This window comes from Pteropus alecto, unplaced genomic scaffold, assembly GCF_000325575.1.
Source record: "Pteropus alecto unplaced genomic scaffold, ASM32557v1 scaffold55, whole genome shotgun sequence".
NCBI lineage: Eukaryota > Metazoa > Chordata > Mammalia > Chiroptera > Pteropodidae > Pteropus > Pteropus alecto.
In genome coordinates this window covers 194732-219124 of record NW_006436813.1, presented here as the reverse complement: position 1 = coordinate 219124, position 24393 = coordinate 194732, and the positions used below count along the sequence as shown (strand labels likewise).

At 34.6% G+C, this 24393-nt stretch overlaps 1 protein-coding gene and 1 pseudogene across 4 annotated transcripts in view; both read right to left on the bottom strand.

Annotated features, from left to right (window-relative positions):
* EIF2AK3 (eukaryotic translation initiation factor 2 alpha kinase 3) overlaps positions 1 to 24393 on the bottom strand; it is a 70723-nt gene that overhangs the window by 12657 nt on the left and 33673 nt on the right. For 3 of the 4 annotated variants that reach the window (XM_006914240.3, XM_015591244.2, XM_006914241.3), the window contains exons 6-14: positions 22914 to 23076; positions 21765 to 21905; positions 21020 to 21142; positions 19407 to 19636; positions 18942 to 19054; positions 15851 to 15973; positions 13351 to 13500; positions 6743 to 7523; positions 2978 to 3145 (exon numbers count right to left, since the gene is read on the bottom strand). In XM_006914240.3, the coding sequence (XP_006914302.1) occupies positions 2978 to 3145; positions 6743 to 7523; positions 13351 to 13500; positions 15851 to 15973; positions 18942 to 19054; positions 19407 to 19636; positions 21020 to 21142; positions 21765 to 21905; positions 22914 to 23076 (1992 nt within the window). The remainder of the gene's footprint in view (positions 1 to 2977; positions 3146 to 6742; positions 7524 to 13350; positions 13501 to 15850; positions 15974 to 18941; positions 19055 to 19406; positions 19637 to 21019; positions 21143 to 21764; positions 21906 to 22913; positions 23077 to 24393) is intronic. The other variant, XM_015591243.2, reaches the window with a different exon arrangement.
* LOC112481708 lies at positions 1794 to 1902 on the bottom strand (annotated as a pseudogene).

The window sequence follows — 24393 nt, the reverse complement described above, 5'->3', positions numbered from 1 at the left end:
TGCACAACCTTCCAGAGTTACTTTATGTAAACACGAGCAAACACATAACTTTCTCTTGTTTACACAAAACATTGCACACTATGCATACATTTCTGCAACTGCTTTATTCACTTAAGAGATTCCTTAACTCTTATCTAGGTAAAAATGCCCGATTTCTTTGTACATGAATAACTTCATGGCCAGAAATAAGATTCATCGGTCACAGATATTTTTCTTCAAAATTGCATCTTGCTTTATTGTCTTCTGAGATTGAGTACTATAGAAAACAAGCTCTTTAGCTGTAACCTTTTTGTTTTCCTACCTAAGTACTTATATCATTTTTCTTTTATTTTTGAAATTCAAGACGTCTAAGTACAGGGTTCTTTAAAAAAATTTTTTACTAAAGAATGAAAATTTTAAACCAGAAAAAGAAACACTTGAATAATGTAAACAACTGAAACAGTACAAAAGGATACTAAAGGTTACTGTACAACAGTAAAATAAAGTTCTTCTCCTCAAAGCAATTCCTAGTCCTGGTCTCTGATACAACCCTCCAAAAATAATCTAATCCATTGGTTTCACAAAGTGTGGTCCATGGATCCTTGGGGATCTCAACATCCTTTCAAGAAGTCTGCAAGGTCAAGATGATTTTCATAATAATACTAAAATACAATTTGTCTTTTCACTGTGTTGACATTTACACTGCTGGAAGCTTAGTATAAATCAAGGCAGTGTCACCAAACTGTATTAACAGTAACTATATTCTTCAGTGCCGCACACTCAAAGTTAAGAAACAAAACAACAAAAAAGACAATTTCACTTAAAATGTCTTTGCTGAAGCAGTAAAAATTATTAATTTTATCACATCTTGATCCGTAGGTACACATCTTTATAATATGCTGTGTGACAAAATGAGAAGTATTCATAAAGCATTTCTGCTCCACACCAAAGTACTATGGTTCTCTCAAGGGAAGCACTTGTGCACTTGTTGGAGTTACAATATGAACCAGTTTTCTTTTCACAAAATACCATTTGGACTTGAAAGAACAATTAGTAGACAAATTATGGTTACTCTGACTTGGATACTTGACATGTATTTTCTTAAAGATAAACAAAATGAAAATGGCACTTCAAGGAATCTGACAGAATTTGTTGCTAATGATAAAAGTTGAGCTTTGACATGAAAATCAGAATTTCGGAAAATTCGTATTCACCACTGGGAACCTGACAGTTTCTTCATCCTTGAAGCTTTTTCTGGTGAGAATGGTGGTGATATTAATCAAAGTGATTTTTTAAATACTGTCAAATACATTGTGACTTTTGGAGAAGTTACATAACTTAGGGAATCAATAGTTTCCAAATTACCGATGCACAATATTACAAAAGCACGCATGGGTAAAAGATCCATTCAAAATGAACTAAGAATGTTAAAGTAATAGAGTACAAAACATTTGATGATATGGCTTTAGATTCCACAGGTCAAATGACTTTTTTTTTTTTTTTTGTAAAGATTTTATTTTTTAATTTTTATTTATTTTTATTTATTTTTTATATGCCTACAGCACCTGGTATTCCAAGGTGGTCTCCCATCCAAGTACTAACCAGGCCTGACCCTGCTTAGCTTCCGAGATCAGGCACATTCTTAAAATACAATAATGAAACTAGAGGATAGACACTTCTTGAAACTTGCTAGAAGGTTACAATGACAAGGTCTGTGTAGTACTGCATAGGGACAAACATTTAGATCAATGGAATAGAATTAAGAGTCCAGAAATAAACCCTCACATTCGTGGTCAACTGATTTATTTTTTATATGCCTACAGCACCTGGTATTCCAAGGTGGTCTCCCATCCAAGTACTAACCAGGCCTGACCCTGCTTAGCTTCCGAGATCAGGCACATTCAGGGTGGCAAGGCCGTAGAGGGCAAATGATTTTTAAGAAACTATAGCTTATTGAATTTTGATGCACTATCAAAGAATACTCACAATGACCTGAAAATGCTATTAAAATATATCTCCCTTTCCAACTACATATATGTGTGAGATCGGATTTTCATTTACTTCAGTTAAAATAACACAATGCAACAAACTGAATGAAAAAGCAAGTATGAGAATCTAGCTCTTATTTTAAGTTAGATATTAAAGAGGTTTGTAAAAATGTAAATAAATGCCACTCTTTTCACTATTTGCTTGTTTGAGAAATATTTATTTACCATAAAAATATCTTTAGGAAGAGACTGGTTTAATATTGTTATTTTTAATTGAAAAAATTGTATACATTTCTGTTTTAATCTCTAATACGGCAAATATTTATAGATAAGAAAACCTCTTGGGTTCTCAATCACATTTACAAGTATAAATAGGTACTGAGACCAAAGAGTTTGAGAACTGCTGATTTAAGTATATGTAAGCTTATGAATATCATCAGCGTGGTGGTGGCTGGGCATGCTACTCTGAAGCTCCCAGGATGCCCTGCTCCCACCACTCTTCCAGTCTCTGTCCTGTTCCTTTGCTGAGTAAGCATCCCACAAGGCAAGATATCCGAGTCTACCTACCTCTACTTCCTGCCATGAGATATTTTGGAAGTTCCCTGTGAATTTCTGTAGGGGGCAGCTCAGTACAGCACCTCTTGCTCTAGCTGGCTCTGAAAACAGTTCCCACACAGTTTACACAAGGCAAACTTGAGTTAAGTTTGGAAGGGGAGTGTTCAAAGTCTCTTTATAAATTTCTGGTTGCTGTCAAGTTCTGGTTCAGAGGGTGAGCATGTTTTATGTATTGTGAGTGTTTTTTTTTTAAATCCATTCCCAATTCAGGTTGTAGAAACTGTATCCTGGCTGTGTTGCTTGGGGAATACTATTACCAGTTTTCATACTTTTCAGATTTTATTTTACTGAGTATTTTAAGCAGAACATGGATGGAGATTTATGAGGTTCATCTAGCTTGCTGCCAATCTAACTGAAAATCTATTTTTAATTCAGAAGGAAAACAAAAGACTCACCTGTTCTGGGCTCATATACAGTTTGGTGCCCACTTGTCCTGTGTGTCTGGCATATGCTGGCATTGGAGTCAGAACCGTTTGCTCTTCTTCATCCTGGTCCATTGCAGTTACTAATCCAAAGTCTCCAACCTTGACCACATCATCCATTGTAAAGAATATGTTGGAAGGCTGGAGAAATAAACAAAAAGCACAATAGGTGTGTATAGAGAAGAAGAAAAAGTGAAGAGAATTTATTTAAATGACTATAGAAAACAAATACAAGAAATTAGATATTCTCAAGCATGTTTCTCTTTCAAATGGGCTAGTATGAAAATAAAAATAATCCTTCCATGTTATTCAAGTACTGTGAATAAAGAAAAGGGAAGGGTCGCAAAGGAGTTAGCATTTACATTTAGCCATTTGGTTAATGAGGTAGCAAATAGGATCTATTTAAACCCTTAGAGATTGACATTCCCTAGGGCATTCTATGTACTGCTCAATCTTATTATTCTATATATTCTCCCTCTGGTCAGCTTCTCTACATTTATAACTTAAGTCATGATAATAATAATAGTAACAATAGCAAATGCATATATAGCAGCACTTGCAATATGCCCGGAGCCTAAGCTGTTTACTACTAATAACTTATGTAATACTCACAACCCTATTAGTTCCATTACTCCTTTATTTTATTTTAAAGATGTGAAAACTGAGGCCCAGAAAAGTTAAGTGATAGCCCAAGGTTACCCAGGTAGTAAGTGGTGGAGCAAGGATTCAAACTGAGGCAATCTGGCCTCATGAGCAAAGGACTTCTGCTTCACTAACACGGGTTCAGCATTCAGTACAATTCATGCCCTCTAGTAGCTAATCACTACTATTTGATGAATGAATGAAACAGACTGATATTCAGGTTTGCGTCTGAGAAGGGAAAGTAGGCTATCAACGAGAATATGAGCTCTTAACTATAACCTTGTGCTGCCTCCTCTAAAACCCATATGCTCGCATATGTTCTAAGACCACTGTCCCTCCTGAGTTCTAAACTCTCATATGCAACTGTTTATAAGATATAGCTAACCAAATTTCTCATGGGCTCCTCAAAGTCCCCTACATAAAATATATCATCTTTCTCTCACCCTTACTCTATCACCTATTCTAATCCCTGCTAACATGACCACCATTCATAGCCCTTGAAATAAGGAAAAAGCCATTTAGCTCATGAAATTAAATTTTGCCAAGTTTCAAATACTGCCAAATAACATTTTATTCTCAAACTCCAAAATATCATTATACAATTTTGACTTTGAAGCAATGAAGTTAAGGCACATAAACAAAGTCTATAATATTAACCTCTTGCTCTCTTACAAATCATCTTATATGAGAGACTATAATAGACTAATGCTGTCTTAAATTTCATTGTTCCTCTGCTCTTCCATCATCTGGTGTTATTTACCAAACACTGTAATAGGCTTTTATTTAATTAATTTATTTTTTATTTTTAGGCTTGCCAACCCTCTATACCCCTGTAGTTCTAACCAGAAGTATCCTGACTTGACTCTGGGAACTCTCTTATTCCCAACACGTGCAGCAACTGCATGGTTCCTATGGAACTTATCCATAAACCAATCAGCATAATCCCATCTCCTGGTCAGGACATGGTTTAGGGATGGGTATGTGTCCTTGCCTTATCAATTAGAAGGAAACCCAGGACTTCTGATCAACAGTAGGGGAAGAGATACTTTCCCCCTCACCTCCTACTCCATCACTCCACAAGACTTAAAACACGTAGCCCTGAGACTCACTAGCAGCTGCCCTGAGACTGTGAAGAAAGATCTTGCCTGAAAATGGAAACAAGAAATGGGGCAAGAGGTGCGCAAACCACATTCTGGCCACATCACTTGACCCTAGATAAAGTTCTATTTGAATCGCGGACAATTTAGTTACACAGGCCAATAAATTTCCTTTTTGATTAAGTTATTACAAATGCTTTTGATTGCAAACAAGAGGATATTCAAAACAAAATGGAATGTATCAGCCATTGTGCTAAGGATATAACAGGTGAACAAACAGACATGGCTCCTGCCCCTGTGGAAACCAGGGGATAAATAATATGGCTGCGCTGAGAATTACGAAAAAGAAATAACCAGGTTCTATGAGGATACCATGTATTCAAGGAACTATGAAAAACCCAGTGTGGCTTGAGTGAAGAGAAGAAAAGATTAAAAGCAAGTCTGGAGAATCAGGGGGCAGAGAGTACTGATAACAAAAATGTGACCACATACAAAAGGAGAGGAGGGCCCAGGAGGTTTAACATTGAGCTCAAAGACTTGGGTCAGAATGAACAGAACGCATAACCCTTACAACTAGGAATAAAAATCTTTGGGGAATTTTTTCTGGTTCACTAATCTTTAAAGGGAATTTATCTTTAGAAAAGCTTTTGATTTCTAGAGAAAAATAAAAAATTAGTTTTCTTCTTGAAATTATTTTGGTTCATAGAGAAATACAAGAAAAACCTTTAGATGGCATTGTAGCATTAAACAAATGTTCATCAATATCTCATTAATATTATAAAATCAGTAGAACATTCGAAATTAGTAAAAAACATAATTATATGCTTTTCAATTTGGCATTTTGTGTGTAAAGTGTTAAGTACAAGAAGAATGTGTATATCAACTAATTGGTTTCTACCACATGAGAAATGTTTACCATATTCTAATCGCCAGCAGTCTCTCAAGTGAGGGGTATCTGGCCTCCTGGAAAGTGTATTCCCCTTCCAACTAAAATAAATCAGCTCTGAACTTCTCATTCAGTGTAGAATAATTCTTGGCAATCAGTTTGGGCTCACATCAAAATCACTGAAGCACGATGATTATATATATTTCAACAACAATTACTTTGGAAAATAGGAATTATTTCTAATTCTTATCCTTGTTATTCCAAACTCTTAAAATATATTCAAGGATTAAAAACTCTACTGCTGATTTTAGAAGAAAATAACTCATCCAAATAGCTACTTTGATGCCTGAAACAAGTTTGTGGTTATATAAAACAAAACTGAAAATACTTAAAATGAGTCCAAATCTATAAAAAATTTAAGCTACTTCCATTAGAAAAATAATTATATATTCACTACACATCTACAGTTGCCATTATGATTGCTATGAGCATACAGAATATGGCAGAAACTGATTAAATAAAAGTTCTATACACTTATTTCAGGAACACGTACTGAGGAAATACTGCATGTTTTAGTAAGAAACTTATGCAATTTAGCATATTGCATTGCTACAATAGTCAATATTGTATACACTGAAAATAGAATCAAAGGTTTTAGAGCTGCAAACAATCACCTGGCTAACCATTTGCCACCTTTTATCATCCAGCGTCTCACCTCCTTTCCCAAAGCCAAAATGGTTCAGGAATAGTTGCAAAAAGTGTGGCAATTTCACTGTGCTACTTCAGGGCCCTACAGGAACCTGGGTCAGGCTAACTCAAAGTCATAAGAAAACTGTAAAATCTGCTCATGATGGATTTTACATAAGTCTTTTTCTTCTTCAGGAGACTGAGAATACTTTTTACTGCAGAATGGACATAAATCCATTACAGAGGAAAACTCACAATTGGTCTGAGGTTTTTAAGATGTGAGATTTCTCATTTTTGCAGCAGTCCCCTTCAGGCTACTTTCCCAGACCTCTGTTCCCAATACCTTCACTCTCCTCTGACAAATACTGCAAGCGTTGCACAAAACATCATATTGAAACCCTTGGGTGATGTTTCATAAATACAGACCTTGAGGTCTCTGTGCATGAGCCCTTTACTGTGCAGAAATTCTACTGCCTCCACGATCTGCAGGAAGATGTGCAGACACGCGCTCCTCTCTCTCTCCTCTATGGTGCATCTACTGTTCATCCAGTCTTTGAGGTTTTCTTTTCTGCACAGCTGCATTTGAATGTAAAGATACACCTTTGGTGAACTGGGCTGGAGTTTTTCCGCAGTGTTTTTAGTGAGATCTAGACTTAAAGTGGTTGGTCTTGGAAGAGAAATAGATAAAGTAGGTTCTGAAGAAGATTTGCTACTGGAATGCTTGGTAGCAGTTAGTTTATTAGCATAATAGTTGCCTATGTACAATTGGTTGGTTTTGAGCTCTTCTTTACTGGACGCGTTATCACAGCCTGAATCTTCAAATACTATAGAAGAGGAGGTTCTCTCCCTTGATCTTACATAAGGAGAAGCTTCAGAAGGACAAAGTTCAAAGGAGCGCGCCTCCTCATTGCCATCCACAGTGCCATCTCTCACATCATAGCACGTGAGGCAACTGTCCTGGAGGTTATCCACTGCATCCACTGACACACTGATGTCTCCATGGTCCGTTCCTGAAAATTCCAGTGGAGAAAACTGACTCTCAGATGAACTTGTCTGGCCACAGGAAATCCCTACTGAAAAAGATCTGCTTCTTTGTGGTGAAGGAGCTATGATTTCAATATGTTCCTTTGTAGAGAAAGGATCCATTCTGCGTATTTTAACTGATGGTGCATCTATTGGACTCGGAGAGCTGAGTGGCCAGTCTGTGCTACAAGTGGGAGAGGAAAGTGAATACATGTTGATTAAATTATGTGAACCACACCCTTTGTTGTAAAAGCTTCAACTACAATAAAGCCAGTTACCAAAAGACAAACAACATACGGATTAAATAGAAACATGCTATATAAGACAAAGAATATCACATTCCATCCATTCCTTCTAAAAAACTTAACTTTAAATGTTAATCTTATACTTGGAACCATTATCTGGGACTGTCATGTCAGGGTAGCCAAGGCTTTCACACAAAATACAAAGCACTGAAGGACAGGACCCCTTGGTAGCTGTGACTCTGAAGCCCCAACCAAATCAGGGCAGAAGCTCACAGGGCCTGGAGACAACAGGCCACTTTACTTGACCTTCCATAGTCTGGCTATTAGTTGAGTCTATAACAAGGGTCACTGTAACAAGGGCTGTGTTTGGTACTTTTAGGCAGAAATTTTACCCCAGCTGTTTGGCAAATACTCAATTTGCAACCTGCTTCCTTTTTGTTCTCATTCAGTAGTTTTTAAAAGGGCTTTACCTCCTTATCACAGCATATCTAATTTGGGAATTATCCTCAGGCTGCATAAGATGTTTACAAATTTTTAACTGCAAGTAGTTAAAAACTACTTTAAAAAGGAGTTGTAACTTTTTAACTACTAAGAAACTGAATAAAAAATTTAAAGTATGTAGACAAAAGTAGATATTTTCTTATTGAGAAAAGCCACTATAAATCCCTCAGTGAATTATATAATTCATAGAGCCTTATCTATTAATAATTTTAAAAACTCATGTTCTAGATCAGTGATGTCAGCAGTGATAGCAGTGTGAAAGAGAACATCCAGTTCTCTCCCCTTGAAGTTACAATAAGTCGGATAATTATAATTCAATGAAAGATTCCCTGCTCAATTCCCAAATATGTCTGAGAAATCCTCGCATTGAGACATCTGAAGGTGGTGGGCGATTCCAGCAAACAGGGAAGACAGGCTGGGGAAAAACAGAGATAGTAGCTGCAGACCCAATCCAGTGCTCGGTGAGGCCCCAGTGGACACGATAGCAATGAAGGGTCAGGGTGCAACCCCCACTGGGCAAATTGGAGGGGCAGAGACAGCAATTGAGCCTGGGTGACCGGCACATATTAAAGCTGATCCCAGGGTCGAGGCAGAGGAGCGATGCAAAGGGTGGCAGCATTACACAATCCAGCAGCACCAAAGGATTCCGCAGATGTAGAAACCTGCCTGCCCCATCCTCTCTTGGCCTGTCTAGCAGTAAAATTCTCAGTCGGGAGACTACACAAGGGCAGGAAAATCTTTCCCGCCTAAGTGGTCTCTATTCATTCATTGCCACTAAACCCAGTAGAAAAAACAGAGCCACAGATGCTGGAACTCCCCTCCCCTCCACACACTAACCCCTCCCCCAGCCATCCAGCAAACTCTGGTAGAAGCAGCTGGGTCAACCCAGGCTGCCAGCAGCTTCTGGCTACAGGAAGGCTACGTTGGGAACACACAGGGCAGGAGGCCTATAGCACACCACATTCTACCATGGAGGTGATACCCTGAGACCAAGGCTACAGGCTGGTAAAGGCGATGCTCATTGCCTCATGAAATATGAGGGTGTTTTCCACTGCAGAGGTGACATCACCCCACAGTCCCAGAAGCCCCATTGGTACAGGTAAGAGAAAATAAAAACTAGTGCTTTAGCACCACCTACTGGAAAACAAAATAAAGATCTCTACTTATCAACCTGCTAAATAGTGAAGTCAAATATTTTAAACAATCATATTTCATTTCCACAAATGCGCAGGCAAAGAAATAATCCATCAAGCAATCAATAACCAAGGTACAAGGAAATTCAGGAAGACAATAAAAATTCTCTAGAAAACAAACTTAAAGACATAAAAGACTATGATTTAAATAACAGAGAATTCAAGATTGTAGTCCTGAAAAAACTCAACATGATACAAGAAAATTCAGAAAATTAATTCAAAGAGCTCAGAAATAAAATCAAAAAACAAAAGGAGTACTTCACCAAAGAGACTGAGAACTATAAAAAATGAACCAAACAGAAATTCTTGAGCTGAGGAACTCAATAAATGAGATGAAAAATGAACAAGCAAGCTTAGAAAATAGAGGAGATCAGAAGGTAGCAAGAATTATTGATATTGAAGACGGAAATCTAGAAATGATTCAAGTAGAAGAAGAGAGAATTGAGTTAAAAAATAAAAAAAAGAAAAAGAAAGAACTCTACTAGAACTATCTGATTCCATTAGAAAGAACAATATAAGAAAAATGGGTATACCAGCAGAACAGAAGAAGGGAACAGACAGCCTATTCAGACAAATAATTAACAAAAACTTCCCAAACCTATGGAAAGAACTGGATCCTCAAATCCAAGAAGCTAACAGAACACCTAATTATCTCCATCCAAAAAGGCCTTCTCCAAGGCACATTATATTACAGCTGTCAAAAATTAATGACAAAGAATTCTCAAGGCAGACAAAGAAAAGAAGATGGTAATCTATTAAGGAACCCCACTAGATTATCATTGGATTTTGCAGCAGGAACCCTATAAGCTAGGAGAGAGTGAAATCAAATATTCAAATTATTGAAAGCAAGAAATCACCAGACAAGAATGAGATATCCAGCAAAGTTATTCTTTAGATATGAAGGAGAAATAAAGGCTTTTCCAGATTTACAGAAGCTGAGAGAATTCACTATAAAACATGCATTACAAAAAATGCTGAAAGGTACTCTTCTACCTGAAACAAAAAGACAAAAGAATAGAAAACTGAATAAGATGACTAACTGGCAGACATAAGCAGGAAATTACAACTCTGGTTTAGAATAGGGTATTAAACATTTAAATATAACAAAGATTAAAGGAGGTAAAAGCATTTAAAAAACAGAAAAAAATAGCTACTGCAATTTGTAAATGAATGCACAGCACAAAAAAAGATAATCTGTGACAACAAAAGCAAAAGCAGAATGGGGAAAGAATTTGCACAGGTGAATGAAAATAAGATGAATTTAGAAGAAAATGGACTATTATACATATGAAACTTTTTTGCATAAACCTAATGGTAACTACAAATAAAAACCTAGAACTGAGGCACATAACATAAAAAAAAGAGAAAATAGAGGACAAAATCATAGAATATCACCAAACTAAAATAACAGACAGAAACAGAAGGGAAAAGAAACAATAGAGACACAGAACTACTAAAAACAAAAGATAAAATGGCTACAGAAAATCCTCATATTATCAATAATCACCCTAAATGTAAATCAACTGAACCCATCAGTTAAAAGGCAGAGTAGTAGGATGAATTAAAAAACAAAAGCCAACTACATGCTGCCTTTAGGAGACAAATCTCAGCTGCAAAGACAAACAGAAACTCAAAGCGAAGGGGTGGAATATAATACTACAAGCAAATGGCATCTAGAGAAAAGTGAGTGTAGTTGTACTTACATTAGACAAAATAGATTTCAAGATAAAAAGGTAACAAGAGATAAAGATGAACATTTTATAATGACAAAGGGGACATTATATCAAGAAGAGATAATACTTATTAATATTAATATGCTCCTAACCTGGGAGCACCAAAATATGTAAAGCAACTACTAACAGAATGAAAGGGAGAAAGTGACAAAAATACAATTATAGTAGGGGCCTAAGTACTCCATTGACAGCAATGGATAGATAATCCAAACAGAAAATCAATAAGAAAATGACACATTGAAATAAATGGACATAACTGATTTTTACAAAACTTTTCATCCCAGAACACCAGAATATACATTCTTTTCTAGTACACATGGAATAATCTCAAGAATAGACAATATGTTGAGGCACAAAACTAGTCTCAACAAATTTAAGAAGATTGAAATCATACGAAGCGTATTCTCCAATGACAGTGTTTTGAGACTGGAAATCAACTGCAATAAGAAAGCTGGAAAAACCACAAACATGTGGAGATTAAACAATATACTACTAAAGAACGACTGAGTCAAAACAGAAATAAAAGAGATCAAAAGATACATAGAAACAAATAAGAATAATAATACAATGTATCAAAACTTTTGGGGTGCAGCAAAAGCAGTCACAAGAGGGAAGTTTATAGCATTACATGCCTACCCCAAGAAACAAAAAAACAAAATCTCAAATAAACAACATTTTATCTTAAAGAACTAGAAAAAGAACAAACGAAGCCAAAAGTCAGTAGAAGGAAGGAAATAAAAATTAGAGCAGAATTAAATGAAATACAGAACAAAAGGACAATAAAAAAATTAATGCAACAAAGAACTTATTCTTTGAAAAGATTAATAAAATTGACAAACTTCTGGCTAGACTAAGAAAAAAACAGAAAAGATTAAAATAAAATCAGAAATAAAAGAGAAGTTATAATGGACACCACAAAAATACAAAGGACTATACAAGATTACTATGGAAGGCTATATGCCACCAAATGTGGTAATGCAGAAGAAATGGATGAGTTCTTGGAAATATATAACCTTCCTAGACTGAATCATGAAGAACAGGAAATCTAAATAGATTGATCAACAGTAAGGAAACTGAAATAGTTATCAAAAACCTCCCCAAAAGTACAAGTCCAGGAATAGATGGCTTCACTAGTGAATTCTACTAAACATTCAAAGATTTAATACCTATCCTTCTCAAACTCTTCCAAAAAACTTAAGAAGAGTTGATACTTCCTATCTCACTTTATGAGGCAAACATTACCCAGATACCAAAAACATGGCAAGGATAACACACACAAAAAAGAAAATTACAGATCAATATCTCTGAAGAATATAAATGCAAAAATCCTAAACAAAATACTAGCAAATCAAATATAACAATACATTAAAAAGATAATACATCACAATCAGTGGGCTTCATTCCAAGGATGCAAAGATGGTTCAAATTGATCAACATGATACAACACATTAACAAAATAAAGGATAAAAATCATATGAATAGATGCAAAAAAAGCATTTGAGAATATATAAAATCTATTTATGATTAAAACACTCAATATGTATATAGAAGGAAAGAAATGCTACTATATGACCCAGCAATACCTCTCTTCAGTATCTACCCAAAAACTTTAACATATATTTGTAGAGATATATGTACCCCTATCTTCATTGCAGCTTCATACATGGTAGCCAAGACATGGAAACAACCTAAGTGTCCTTCAATGAACGACTAGATAAAGAAGTGGTACATACATACAATAGACTACTCTGCCATAAGAAAAGATGAAACACTGCCATTTGCGGCAGCATGGATGGATCTTGACAGTACCAAGCTAAGCAAAATAAGTTAGATGGAAAAAGAACCATATGATTTCACTCATGCATGAAATATAAAATAGAAAACAACAAACAAACAAAACAAACAAACATTAAAGACCAGACAACAGAAGGGTGGTTACCAGAGGGAAGGGGAGAGTTGGGAGGATGAAGAAGGTCAAGGGGTGAAATGTATGCTAACAGAATGATACTAGGCTTTGGGTGGTGAGCACACAATGCAATATACAGATGATGTATTATAGAATCACACACTTGAAACTTATATGTTATTAACCAATAAATTTAATTTAAAAATTCATGTACCGTACAAAAAAGAAAAACTCATTTTTAAATAGTAAATGAACTTTTCATTTAACAAGTGACTAGAGAACATTCAAAAATATGATGAGAACAGTAAGCTGATGTTATTTTTCTTTAAAAAACATCACCTCTAAAACTATACAAATGATATTTTGTTCACATAAGCAAAAAACTAACCTGAAAGAAAACACTAGTTTTTAAGTCTATGTCTAACAATGTTACCTTTCATCTTTCAGCCAGATTTCATCCATTTTTTCTTGCCACTTCTCTGGTGGTGCTTCCAACCAAGCATTGAAGTATCTAACAATTCCTGGGTGTTCAAGCTTAGCTAAGGCTTTAACTTCTCGCATTACCTTTTCCCGAGCCGATTCCCTGAAAAAGAGAGAAAAAGGAAAACACTGAGGTTGCTCTGGTCTAAAGAAGTAATCATAACCAATAGTGAAAATTAAATAAAATTCTCCCTTGAATCTAAAATGAGAAACGAATGAATTAGCCTAGTGGCATAGTTCTAAAAAGCCATAATTCTAAAAAGTACATGTTATTTTAGTGTTTTTTTCCTTCTATAGTAAGTGCTACAAGCACATCTACCTCTTCATTCAAATAGAGCTTTCTTGGATGAGTAGAAATGAATGACTACAGACCCTTAAAGATTATTGCTTAGTGTTTGTAAATGAATAGAAGGATGAACAGGTCTAAGTAAAGCATCCAGAAAAAGAGAGCTCAGCATCACAGCTCAGGAGAATGGAGAACAATCACCCAACAGAGGACAAATTATATTCCAATATGCTTGTTCTAGCATGTTTGTTTATTTAAAGAAAGCCTCAACTACTGAATATCATAAGCAATGAAGTTTAACTAGAAAAGCATCTGGATTTGATCTTTTGCTTGACAGCTTCTCTGATGAATCTATTCTCACATTTCTAGGGATCCCGCTATCACCTGAAACACCATAATGAGTACAATTATATCCTCTTCTCTCTCCAGGAGATGGTCACCTACTCTCACTTTTCCTCCTGTGCTTTGTTGTTGTTAATGTGCCCACCGTCTGAGAATCCTGGTACATCTGTGAATTTGTCAACTTCTAGGTCCTTACATTCAGTAACAGCTCCTCCTTTTCAATTCCTTACACTCACTCCTTTCTCATCCGCCCCCGCTGCTACTGTACTAATGTTCTGTATTTTAAGACTCAACTTTTGCAAAAAATAAAAAAATAAAAAAATTATATATATCTCCTAACAGTCTTGTCACTTACCCTTTCCAGAGCCACCTCCACTTTGATCAAGTCATTCTTCTGTGCAAAGACACAGCTGCCACCAAATAAAATCTAAACTCCTTTGCTTTACATTTAAGGTGCTGCAACCCATCTTTTCCATCTTCTCTTCCATATTCCCCCATTCTTACCCTTTGCCCTACCCATGCCAGAACACCCATTATTCCATTATTCTCCTTATCACCTTTGGGTATTTGCCTAGAGCCTTCGCTCAGGCCATCACATGTACTTGGCCACCCCTCCCCTACACATCTGTCTACTCTTGAGCACTTGGCATAGGCATTATGACCTCCACAAAGCTTGCCTTCCTTGACTGCCTTTTGGCTACATCTGTGATTTCTACATGAGAAGCTACTTATTTAGCAAAGCCATGAATCACACTCTTCCTTGCATTGTAGTTATTTGAGTATGTATACGAAAGCCTCAAATAGTTATAGGTTCTTGAGCACAGAAGCCTTTCTTAAATTTTATATAAGTGCCTTGTACATATGAATATTTAAACTATTCAAAAATTTTATACCAAAGAACCAGTTCCATAATACTCAAACTATCTCATTTCTGTGTCTCTATCTGTTGGACAGAACATTTCACTACCAATTAGAAGGGCAGCCCAGCAATTAGTGCACATTTAATCAAGAATCCATAGAAGCTCTCTACAATATGTGGAAAGGAAGGTATTACTAAAACCTCATCATTTTAAGCACCACACTGTCTGAGCCCAAAATTTTAGTCCTAGGAATCTATCCCAAGGAAATGGATGTGATCAAGAATTTAAATAAAAGGTGAACCCTGAAAAGTTATTTTTAACTGTAACGAATTGGAAATACAAATGTTGAAGTATAAGACATGATTAAACATAATATTTCAAACAATATTTCACATGTTTTAACTGGTCTATTATCCTGCCATAAATACCTCTAATGTATTTTAACATTTTAATAAAATACTCTTAATAACACAGAAATGCTGAGGATACAATGAAGGAAGTAAGAGATAAAACTGTACTATATTGACAACTGTGCTATTAATTAGGTATATTTATTATCAGAAAGAAAAATCAAAATACTCTAAAATGTTAATAATGGTTATTACTGGGTAGAGAAGATATAGATAATTTTTGTTTTAATATGTTTCCTTATTTTCCACAATATAGATTGTTTTTAAATGGTGCTATGTATTAAAAGCTATAGTTATTAAAATTCACTATAGGAAAGTCCTGAGTTGTTAAGAATCAAAAACAAGGGCAGATTTTTAAACGTATATAAACAGCAATCAAAACAGATCACATCTATTAGACAACTGGTGACCTGGTAGCACTTAAAACGTAAAATTCAGAAGGTCAGAAACTATGTTTTCTACGGTCTCTATGAAGCATAATAAGAAGGACATACTACATATGAGATTACATGACATAGTGCTAACTCTGATTTTACTAGAAGTGCCATCCATTACCTGTTGGGGAGATGGATTCTCTTGATGGCATAATTGCAGTCATCTACTTTGTTTCTAGCTTCAAAGACAACTCCAAACCCACCACGACCCATGCACTGAATAGGTTCAAAATCTGTTAGATATCTAAAAAAAAAAACAAAAAAACAGAAAAAGTTTGCAAATAGTTTTAAATTTTGTTGTATGGTAATAATCAGTTCAATCTTAGTTTATGATACACAAAAATGTATAAATTCAGTAAGTCTCATAAAACTTATTTTAATAAAGAGTGTAAATTCTAATAGCATTTTTTTCTGTTTGTATAAATTGAGCAAACACATTCTAATTTTTTTCATGAGAAATTTATAAAATATATAAAAGCTTCTGTTTTATTGGGAACCACTTGTTAATCACTTGTTCTTAAAGCAACTGTCCTGTCCAATACTTTCTATCATCTATCAAAACATTCTGTCCTTAATTCTCTAATCTTTTACCTCTCATGGCATTCTGTATTCAATTCGAAAATGTGTTTTAATCTTCTGTCTGTGTCTGTAAGTTGTACAGAACAAATTTAATCAATCCTATTATATTTAAGTACTATTCAAGCCAGAAATTGTTCTAGGAACCAAAGCTAACTGAAATTGGCTGGGTTGCCTCACAAGTCAGTAAGCTCATCACCAAAGGTATCCAGACAGAAGCTAAATCACTGTCATTCACAGATGGACCTCCACATGGCAACTTTAGTTCCCCCTTTAGTGCCTGACCTCACTGATCTGCACTGTATATTCCAGCCAACTTTCACCAGGCTTCTCACAACTTCAGGGCTTTTGCTCCTGCTATTTGCTCTACTGAGATGGCCTACTTCTTTGTACTTAATGAAACTATTCTTCCCTCACTGTGCTTATCTTGCCACCTCTGTAAGGCCTTCCTAGACCTCTGTCTTAATGTTCTCATAGCACTGTGCACAAAGTAGTTTGAACTATTCAACTTAATATTTTTCAGTTATTTGTATGCAGCTCACTCTCCCCACTGCCACTGAATTGCAGAGGCCTTGAATGCAAGAATGCATTCTTATTTCTCTTTGTATTTTCAGTGTCTGGGCTTACCTGGCAAATAGAAGGTCTAACAAATATCCGTTGAATAATGCATGCATGAATGAATGTATGCCGTGGAAGTTATTCTTCCAGACATAGGAGGGAAGAGCTAAATTGGATTATTTTTGATGTCTCTTATAAGGCTAAGTTTATTACTTTATGATTTGTACACATATTAATTTAGTAGTTGCTCAGCTGGTTAAAGCATAGAGTTAAGGAAGAGAGGCAATAGATCCCAACCCTCCATGGACCAATTATCTTCATAGAGAATGAAGAGTAATAATCTGTATTCCTAAAAATAGTTAGACAAAATACTTCAGCACAAATCCATCTCCCCAGCTGTAAAAGCCTATGAAGTTTATGTCCTGCTCTTGGAGGGCCAACTGAATTATCTTCCAATATTAAAGAAAGTATCTATATGAAAATGGATATATCTTCTGAAAAGAGAAACATCTTATTTTTGATTATAGACTCTTATAAGTATCACCTTGCCTAAGGTCCCAACTGATAAATGACAAAGTTAGAACTGAGACTTATGACTGAATCCAGAGCTTATGTTCTTAAAAACCCCTGGAATACAGCAGGCACTCAACGAACACTAGGTATTACTATAGAGCTCCAGTAGTTTAAAACAATCAGCTGTACTCTTAATAATGAATAGTTAGTCAAATCAAGTCATTCAACTTTAGAGTACATTATTCTAATTCTTTTCACAACAGCCTTACATTATCTCACTCCTCCTCCCATCTCTATCTACCTAACTCTTACTTACTCATGATTTAAGGTTCAATTAAAATGTGACCTCATTTATGATGCTCTCTTGAATCATCACAACCAGAGTTAGTTGCTTGGTTCATGGCTTTTTTCTTAAGGTATGTTTTACCCAGCATTACCTTCCCCCATAGACTTTAAACTCCTCCAGGACAGGCCCAGTCTTTTTATTTCTCCCAAAGCCTGGAGTACTGTCCTGCACAGATCTGTTCAAAGTAAATGTTAAATAAACAACCAATGCTTTCAGTAGTGGATTACCCATCAAGAGCTGCCGGGTCCCTTGTTCTCTCCCTCTCTCTCTCTCACACAGCCTTCTGATATTGCCGGTCACCGATGCATTAGTCATCTTTATTAGCAAGGGTCTTAAAACTCTTACCATTTGTTAGTCACCTGGTAAGTTCAGTTTTGGGAAACTAGCAGTTAAAACTGATTATAGTAACTGATTATAATAAATTCTCAATTTTTGGTAATACAGTATGAATGCAGCTTAGATAAATTAAGTCCACGGATAATCAAAGTATCACACATTTTAGCTGTAATTTTCAATCTTTTCTGTCATAAAACCATTACCCTAGATATTAAGCAGTAAGGTCCCATATCTTTTCCTTGTCCCCATATCACTAAAGTGATATTATAACAAAGGGAAAAGTAGTGATAATCCATGTAATACGAAAAATGAACCACATCATTTCCTGTACCACAAGCATCGAAACCTGTATGCATGACAGATTGCTAACAGAGTCTCTAATTTTACTTTTGAATTATTTGACTTGCCTACTTTATAAACCATCTACCACTTTTGCTTTTAAAAATTATCTATTCTATTGGTATATTTACCCCCATTTTCCTGCTTCTTCCATTCTAGCCATGATTAAGATGAAATAAATTGGAGATTAAGTAACATATGGAGATTTATATCATAGTCTAATAACACAATAATTATTATTTGGTATTATTAATTGTAGTTGAGTAAATGGTAGACCCTCAATAACTAAGTATCTATAAAAACTTAATTTGGTGGCTGAAATTCTAAACTTCTGTAACACTCTTATTCTATCCATTTTAGGGTGCATACCCTTTGAATTAGATTAAGTTAATTGAGGGTTAAATCTATGTTATATTTACCTAGATATTCACACATTAAAAAAAAGTTAAACAAGATCTAATTTTAGAGGCCATTTATGCTTTGATCCAAACAGTTGCCACCAGAGGCTATGGGACACATACATATTTAATGACAAGACTCTTACCGTGATATATATCCAGAATTTTTTATGTCATTCCAGCTACTGTCATTCGCTTCTCCACTTACAGAATCATATTTATTTTCAGTTTGACACTGAGTTTCAGATTCCTTTCTTTGCTGATAAGGTGGGGAAAAAGTCATTATCAATACAAAGCTGAATGGAAGTTAGCTAACAATCTTAGGCTATAAAATAACATTGAAAAATAAAATAATATTGAGAAATAAAAACATTGTAAGAACACGAAATATCACATTTCACTTGTGAAAGGAAAGGGTAACAATAGGGTGGGAACCAGATTGCAATGCAAGGTTGAGGAGTAAATGAAAGGTAAGAAAGTAGAAACGACATATGGGCAACAATGATTTTATGGTAAAACTTAAGTAAATGTACCCCTCACCCCCCCATCCCACTCCCACAATTAGCTTTCTAAATTCCCAACACTTTGAAACAAATTCTAAAATGTCTCACTCTGTGAGTATGTGGATGGAAAAGTCTGCGCACAATAAAGGTTGTTGTTATGATACAAAACAGAATAGTTCCAACTATTTCTTTCCACCAGTGTAAGAGGAGAACAGGATCTTTTTTGCGGGTATTCTTGTTGTAATTTGGGTTGTTGAGAAATCTGACTGTGATCTGTGTGTTCCGTATGCTCCGTTTGCTCCTTTCCCTCTGGTAGTATGGTAGATAATAACCATTATCTTCAAAAACAAACATTAAAAGATTGGTTTTTAAAAAAGATATACCAACATAGATCCATCTTTAATTATTAACAATTATCTATTTTACTATGACTTATAACACTAATTCCTTTTGTTAAAGTTTCATTTTTTTCTTTAATATATTTTGGCAGCCTCATTTACCCAGCTTTTTTCTTTTTACTACACAAATATATTTTCCTTTATTCCATAAACATCATAAATTTTCTTTATACTAAATAATAAGACTAGAAAAAAATTTAAGAGCCACTCTATTCATTACCTCATTAATAATTTAATCCTTTAAATGCAAGAAAGAATTAGATAGAACACAAATTCCTTCAAGGATTTTAAATTTTATTTGCATATAGCATCAATCAAATACCAAATTTTACCAAGAATCGTTCTTCACAAGCTGAAAGAAAAACACATCCATCACGGTCTTTGGTTCACTTCAGGCTGTCAGAATGAGTTTGTCCTAGAAAGCAGTCTGTCTTTTTTGTCCTTCACATTGCACCGTGTGTGCCAATTACACAGTTCTCTCTTAGCTCTCTTACCCTGTATTTTGAGTGATATCAGATAAAGACGGCTGTTTCTAGTTCAGAGCCTTCTGTTTGTTTGTTTGTTTTTTAATTTTTTGTTTTTTGTTTGTTTTTTGTTTTTTATCAATTTAAATTCTACAGTAATTTCCTAGTTCTAGCAACTAGGGTAACTGATAAGGAATCTATGTTTTTTGTCTAATGTAGATGTGAGGACTTTTTTATACCTAGCCATTCAAAAGACTTTAATATCTAAATATATCCCAACTTTAAATACACAGGAATGCATTTCATGCCAAAGTTCACCTATTCTTGACTTTTGCACCAATCTTCCTTGTCTGTGAACAAAACTGATCTCATTTTATAGTATGTTCACGTAGCTCTCTGGGGAATATCTGTTTTTTTCATTATACAGACTGATTTTATATAGACTAGATATATAATGGCTGATAAATAAGAACTAATAACAAGAACTAATGCTTATTAAACACTTACTTGCCAGGCATAGCACTAATTAAGATTGTATATATGCATTATCTCATTTAGACCTCACAACAACACAATAAATAGATGTGAGAATTACTATCCTTGTTTTACAGATGAAGGAATCTCAATATAGTGAAGTTAGGTATGCTCTATCTAGTATGTGGCAAAGCTGGGATCTGAACCCTGGCAATCTGACTTTGGAGCTTGCACCCTTGGCCACTATTCACAATATTGCCTTGTACGATTATTTTCTACCTTCTGATTGACTACCTTTCATTTGAATTCTATTAATTAATTTCAAATTAATACATAAAAAAATAAAATTAAATAGCATTTTCAATCCTAACATAATCACACTTACCATATGGATACTGTAAGATTGAAAGTGCGCCATTACTGTACTCTTCATGAGAAAACTTATCATTACTAAGACATTTGTCAAATTCATCAGACCCTACCAAGACAGGAGTTCTGGAAGGAGAATCTAAAAGAAAATGTGAAATTGTAACTGTTATAACTGTAATGAAAACGTGTGTACTTCATTCATTCAAAAAATAGATATTCAACCACACAGTTCAGTATAAGCATGTAAGATGAACAAATGGTTCAAGGTTCTTTCCCTGGAAAAGCAGTCTTGTAGAGAAGATGAATCATTTAAACAAGTAGTTAAAATATGATGAGACACGTATTAAAAAAACATACACAAGGTATGAAAAGATAACTGAAGGAAGTATGTGGCCTAGTATTTGATTTTAATTCATCAAATGTTTCAAAGAATATGATGTGACAAGATAATTTTTCTAAATATTCTTGATATAAGTAGGTTAAGAGTTAAATTTAGGCATGGTTGCTAAATGGTTAACAGCTTTTCTAAGTTGTATAGAGGAATATTTTATTAACATTGAGTTCTAGAGAAGCAACTGCTGTTTAAATGAAATCATATTCTAATTTATAATTAAAATTCATTAACATCTGAAATACTTTCCTAGTTTATCGAAAACAAAGAGTATATAATAGTTATGATTTCTGTGATATTCATAACTAGAGCAAAGACAATCATGATTAGGCTTCTGTACACATTAATAAACTTTATACAAGTCACTTACGAATTAAAGGTTTCCATTTGATTGTTGGCAAAGGAATAATTGAATTTTCTTTATTAACAGATTCCAAAGCCTTGGGATTTGTAGGAAACTTTTCTGAAATTCTGACTGATGACTGCAGATACAGCTGGCCTCTGTACATTCCTAAATCAACCAGAACATTGTCAATTATGTTCATGATCAAGCACCAATGAGTTTTTCAAAAAGGTTCATTTTAATTTAATAAAATTAGATTAATTCCAGTTATTTTTAATGGGTTACATAGCTCCTTTCAAAGAAGAATCATGCCTGAAGCACTCAAACTTGACCTGAAGGCTATTCAACAAAAATAAGAAAGGAAAGTTATATGGAGGTCCATACAAATTTCTCACTGAATAATAATCTTCACCAACTACTGGAAAACTCATCCACTAGGAAAATTCAAATAAAAGAAATCATCGTACTCTTCTGTGACTAACAACTTAGATGAAGTAACTTTCTCCTTATGGAAGACTAAACACCTGTAATTCCAGAGATATTGCTAACAATCAAGTTAACTATTATCACAACACATGCATGACATGTTAACATTTCAAATTCTTCATTTCAATGAGAATGAGGGGTGAGTAGCACATTGATAGAGTTTAAAGAATTCTGTGAGTATATGACCACAAAAACTAGTTCAAATAATTAGATTCAAGGTTTTTAAAAATTTATTATGTTAAAGGCCTTCAAATGCCCAGAAGTACACTAAAATTTTATTTTTATTTCTCAGATCAGTTGTATAGATGCATAGAAAAATAATAAATAATCTTTGAGGTGCAAACTGATATGATGCAAATACAAATACAAATGCAGAAAGTTTTAGACTCTGAGGATACACATGTTATTTGAAGTCATGCTATTATAACAGAAACACTTCTAAACCTTTCTAATATAGGTCTCAGAGAAAAAATATGCTATAGTAATTAAAAGTTTCATAATCAGAAAAATGGAAAATAAAATAGCAGGAATAGAAATCAAAGTATAAATCTTAAGGGCAACCTAAGCCAGAGAATGTATTGAGGAATTAAAACAACTAAAGGCACATCTGAAGTAGGAAGAAACAATGTAGGAATAAAATCTAGTTGTCAATATGTACTATCTATCACTAGATAAGAGACATCTCCTCACCCAAGTAAACACTGTTTTCTGTGGCTCCTCGGGCAGCTTCTACAATGTCTTCTTCATCTTCTAAAACTTCATTATTAGATGAATAACTTGTATCATCAAAAAGACTGATGGGAAAGACTCTGCCATCCTTAACCAACCAGGCAGATGCAATGGGAGTACAAAACTAAACAAAAGTGGAAAAGAAATTTTAAATAATTTCAAGTGGTACTTATGATGTATTCCAACTGCTAAAATACCACTGAAAATCACAAATTTCTTCTTATATTTTTATTTTTCCAGCTTTACTGAGGCATAATTGAGAAATAAAAAACGTATATATTTACAATGTACAATGTGATATTTTGATATATGTACACACTGTGAAATGATCAGCACAACCAAGCTAATTAACATATCTCGCATTAGTTATTGTGTGTGTGGGAAGAACATTTAAGATCTACTCTTCATTTCACAATGAATATGTATATCAAATCATCGCAATGTACACACCAAATATATATAGTTTTTACTTGTAAATTATAACTCAATAAAGCTCGAAAAAAGTTTTTTCAAAAAAAGATACAATCTCTTGGCAAATTTCAATATATAATATATGATTATTAATTACACTTGTCACCATTAGCATAATGTCCTCCAGGTTCATCCATGTTGTTGCAAATGACAGGATTTCCTTTTAAGACTAAATAAGATTCCATTGTGTATATATACACACCACATTTTCTTTATTCACTCATCCACTAATGAACACTTAGACTGATTCCATATCTTGGCTGTTGTGAATAATGATGTAGTGAACATGCAAGTGCAAATATCTCGAGATATTGATTTCACTTCCTTTGCATATATACCCAGAAGTGAAATAGCTGAATCATATGGTAGTTCTATTTTTAATTTTTTGAGGAGCCTCCATACTGTTTTCCATAAAGGCTGTGCCAATTTATATTTTCGCCAACAGTGTACAAAGATATACTGTTGTACACTTTTTACCAACATCCTCACCAACACTTGTTATCTCTTATCTTTTTCAAAATGTCTCTCCTAAAGCCTCTTCAATAAATGGTGCTGGGGAAACTGGAAGGCCACCTGCAAAAGAATGAAACTAGACTGTTGTCTATCACCACACACCAAAATTAACTCAAAATGGATTAAGGACCTGAATATAAGACCTGAAACAATAAAATGCGTAGAAGAAAACATAGGAACTAAACTTAAGGACCTTGGACTTAAAGAGGATTTTATGAAATTGACCTCAAAGGCAAGGGAAGTAAAAGTTAAAATAAATGAATGAGACTACATCAAACTAAAAAGCTTCTTCTCAGCAAAAGAAATCTTCAACAAGGTAAAGAGACAACCATCCGAATAGAAAACTATAATTGCAAGGAACGCCTCTGATAAGAGCCTAATATCCAAAATAACAAAGATCTCATACAACTCAATAACAACAAAAAAAACAAATGATCCAATCAAAAAATGGGCAGAG